Source organism: Drosophila busckii, unplaced genomic scaffold, assembly GCF_011750605.1.
Source record: "Drosophila busckii strain San Diego stock center, stock number 13000-0081.31 unplaced genomic scaffold, ASM1175060v1 chrUn_06, whole genome shotgun sequence".
In the NCBI taxonomy this organism is placed as follows: domain Eukaryota; kingdom Metazoa; phylum Arthropoda; class Insecta; order Diptera; family Drosophilidae; genus Drosophila; species Drosophila busckii.
In genome coordinates, this window is record NW_022872722.1 from 30,893 (window position 1) to 35,276 (window position 4,384).

The 4,384-nt window shown below is 49.0% G+C and overlaps 1 protein-coding gene across 1 annotated transcript; it reads right to left on the reverse strand.

Annotated features, from left to right (window-relative positions):
* Nucleotides 1-2,818: 2,818 nt before the first annotated feature.
* Nucleotides 2,819-3,445, reverse strand: LOC117134996. The gene has a single exon (XM_033294710.1). It carries the CDS (start codon nucleotides 3,443-3,445, stop codon nucleotides 2,819-2,821), a length of 627 nt encoding a protein of 208 aa, XP_033150601.1.
* Between the last annotated feature and the right edge of the window lie 939 nt (nucleotides 3,446-4,384).

The following is a 4,384-nucleotide window of genomic DNA, read 5'->3' on the forward strand; positions in this document are numbered from 1 at the left end:
CTGAAGTTTGCTCAGAGACCTTTTCGCACATACCAGTTTTGTTCGCTCAGCCCATACCACCGCACCGTAGCTAATTATTGGTCGTACCATCTCTACGTACATCCACATGAGTATCTTGGGGGAGAGACCCCAGTTCTTGCCAGAAAGAGCTCTACAGTTCATTAGAGCCATGGTTGCCTTCCTGGTAGAATTTTCTAATTGGCGTTTCTACTTTAGCCTACTATCTAGTATTACCCCTAGATACTTGACCTCGTTGGAAAGCTGTATTGTCGCATCTCCGATTTTTATTGGTTTCAGCGATTCTAGTTTGTATCTGTTGGTGAATGCAACTATAGTGGTTTTGGCTGGGTTTATATTCAGCCCCACGCTTTTGCACCATTCCACGCTTAGTTTTAGTCCCAGCATGACCCTTTCACATAATGTGTGCTCATATTTTCCCTTGCAGACAATGGTGATGTCGTCGGCATAGCCTTGGCAATCAAATCCGTTGTCTGAAAGAGTTTCAAGGAGCTCGTCAACTACTATGCTCCACATGAGTGGTGATAGAACACCACCTTGCGGGCATCCCCTTGTAGTTTGGGCTCTGACTGTTAAGGTACCCACTGTCACCTCTGCTATCCTGGAGTCTAGTAAGCGTTCTAGCCACTAGTCCTTTCTCTACATTTCTTTTGGTCAGTGCTCTCACTACTACGTTATGCGCCGTGTTATCAAAAGCCCCCTCTATGTCCATGAAGGCGCCGAAACCAATTTCTTTAGCCTTCACTGACCTATTGAAAGAGATCGTGAGTTCTACTAGCGCTGATTCAGTAGATCTGCCCGCTCTGTATGCATGTTGACTCTTATGTAATGGACGTTCTACTAAGTACGTAAGCCTCATGTAGTTGTCCACCACCTTTTCAAGGGTTTTGAGTAGGAAAGAGGTCAAACTTATCGGCCGAAAGGACCTTTGGGAGGAAGATAACTCTGGCTACTCTCCAGGCTCTAGGTATGTGCCCTAGTGCTATACTGCCCCTAAGTATTCTGATCAGATACGGCATTAGCAGTCCTTTCTGTAGATGTATCGGTGATATACCGTCTACGCCCGGAGCCTTGTATGGCATGAATGTGCCAACTGCTCACAGTATCCTATGATCTTTTACTATTTCTGAGGCTACTTTCCAGTTTGGCCGTCTGGCTGCAGTCCATTCTGGTTCCCCCTCTATCTGTGTATACGACTCTTTCAGCACTCTGCTCATGGGGAAATGTGTTAGGAGTAGAAGTCTAGCCTTCTCTTCCTCATTCTCCGTGAAAGTACTGTCTGATTTCTTTAGGCAGAGTTCTTGAATGCCTCTTGCGCTTGAAATCGCTTTGAACACCCTCGCTGCTGGTGGTGTCTTTTCTATGTTGGTGCAGAACTTGCGAAAGTGGGCTCGCTTGCTCTTCCTTATTTCTTTATTGTAAACTGTAAGCTTGGTAGTATAATAAACCCAGCTGCTCTCATTTTTCTTTGCTGTATTAAACAGTTTTCTAACTGCTTTTCTCAGCTTCTCTAGTTCCTGACTCCACCAAGGGTTGTCCTTTCTTGAGGTCACTGCCCTCTCTGGACAACTCTCATGGTATGCGTCTGCTATTATCTCATTTAAATCATTAGTTAGATTTTCTAACTCTCTGTTTGAGCCCACTCTGGAGTTGACTCTAAGTCTCTTCAAGTTTAGATCGAGAATTTCCTGAAACGCCAGCCAATCAGTTCTTCTCGGGTTTCTAATCTTATTATTGAAGGCTAGGCCCTTCTTAATGTCGAATAGAATTATTCTATGGTCCGACATTGACGGTTCTTGGGATACCCTCCAGTTCTGAATAAGCCCAGAGAGTCCCCTGTTGCCTATCGTTAGGTCCAGGACCTCTGCTCTGCTCTTGGTAACGAACGTCGGTTCAGACCCGACGTTTAAGACGCTTAGATCGGTTTCTAGACAATAATTGAGAAGGTACTCACCCCTGCTATTGTCGTCTGTGCTGCCCCACGTTTTGCTGTATGCGTTTGCATCACACCCCAGCAAAAACGGGAGGTTTCTTCTCTTGCAGTGGTCCACCAGTGCTTGCACCTCAGGTGGTGGTGCCTCCGCATCTTCTCCCGGAAAGTAGACTGATGCTACCACCAGTTTCCTCGGACTCGACCCGACAGTGATCTGCACTGCTACCAGGTCTTTACTGAGGAATTGGGAGAGACATAAGAACTTTATGTTTTTACTTATCAATTTGCAAGCTCTTGATTTAGTCTCGCGACAGTCTGCTATTACCTGCACATTCTTGTCGTTCAGACCGCAGATTCTTCCTCTGACGGTCCACGGCTCTTGGACGAGCACCAGCCCCAGGCCCAGCCTGGTAGTCAACCTCGCTAAGACAGCCGAGGCTGCCTTCGCGTGGTGCAGGTTGACTTGTGCCTCGCTGGTGCTCTCCATTCTATTAGAGGACTGGCTCCTCCTCCGACAGCTCTAAACTGTCGTCCAGGCTGTCTGGGACGAGCGTCTGCTCGTCTTCGGATTTGCCGTCCTCCGACTCTCCCACCTGTAGCCCTTCCAGGTCTAGGCCTCCCAGTGATGCGCTGTCAACCTCAGCCTCGAGTTCAGCTAGTGCATCCCTCTCGGCCGTGTTGACTGCATCGGGGACAGTCACTTCGGTGCTAGGCCCGGCTGTGGGTGTCGCTGTCGCTGCTGCGCCCTTTTTCTTATGCAGCCGACAAGGGAGGTGGCCAAAACGGTAGCTCAGGAGCATGGAACAACAGTAGAGCGGGCTGCTCTACACCCAGGGTCACCAGCTTTCCCCCACTTGTGTCAGTGCATTAGAGCACCGTCCAGGTGTCCGGGAGAAGGTCAGAGTTCTGACTCTTCAACAGATCCACGGACGTTTGCTCCTCTTCGCCTGATGACCGCGGTAAGTGAACTGAGACTACCTCCAGTTCCGGAAGCTGCTCCCCCATACAGGTTTTGAGCTGCACTCCTTCTACCGCAGTCAACTTGGGAACGACGGATACCAGCCAGTCCCTGGTATTGTCGTCCCGGCATTCAACTATTATCAGACCAGGCCTGAATCTGATGTTGTTGAAATTGAGGCTGGTGATCCACCCTTTCCTCAACTCCCTGATCAGCATCGTCTCTACGCTGGTCAATTCTTCCTTGGCCAGCAGTCTACTTGGGTAGTCAGCGGCCGTGATGCCCACCTTCACTGATTTGGTGGCACTGGCGTAAGACACCCGCGGTCTCTTCGTGCTCTGGGACGGTGCTTGCTCGACCTCTGCACGACTCTCGCCCCTACCCTTGGGCTTTTTGGGGACTGCCTTGGGGTTTTCTTTCTTCTCCTCCGGCTTTAGGCCCCGCTCGAGATACCTTAGGTACCATCTGTTGCCGGCTCCGCTAAGTCCTTGCCTCAGCGGATCGTCCATGCCACCTGGCTCCCCCAGTCCCGGCATAGTTAAACCCTTCGACGCAACTCTCGGATTTTTGCCAGCCAGCCATCCTTACGCATCGATACATCTTTACAAATATCGCCAGTCAGGGCCAACTGGAAATGTCCGAAATTGCAATAAGAGTGTTAAACAGCTTGGGTTGTATGGTGGGGCCAGCCATAAGAATATCATTAAGAGAGTGGCCTGACGATGATAAGGCAGAACCATCGAACACAACTCTGAGCTTCGTTGTTGAGCTATCCTCCTTAAGCACGCAATGATGAGGAAGAAAGTACCTGCACTGACCTCGCAGGCTGGACTCCACAAGGGACATATGTTTGAGGTCCACATACTCTTTGATGAATGCTGAGTACTTTGCCTTAAGCTCTGGTAGACGTTCTAGATTACAGAAACGGCGATATGCTTGCACATAAGAATCACCAAGCATTTCTACACCTGGCTTAACGGGAAGGGCGAACAGAGAATTCACCAGTGTGCAAGCGAGAGTGCATTTGCTTGAAGTGTGTTTCGCAAACAAGCTCTTCCTTGGTGTATTTGCTACTGGCATTAGGTAAGGACTCTACTTCCCAAAACCGACGAACAATTTGATCAAGGCTGTGATCAGGATTAGAAGGCGATGCTGGAGTCAGGCACGAGGCAGGGCTTGGCGAAAGTGCTCCTCCTGTCACTATCCAGCCGAGTTGAGTCTTTTGAAGGATGGGCAAACCAGGAGCCATCTTTATTTGCCCAACGCATAACAATTCGAAGAATAGACCTGCACCAATAAGTAGGTCGATTTGTTGCGGTTTATTAAATTCAGGATCAGCTAAGCGAAGACTCGAGGGTATATTCCAAAGATCAGTGTTGATGTTGTAATTGGGTTGATGCCCAGTGATGGACGGTGCTATCAAAACCGAAATATTTGCCGAGTGGTCGGATGCACGCGATTTTAGACAAATATCT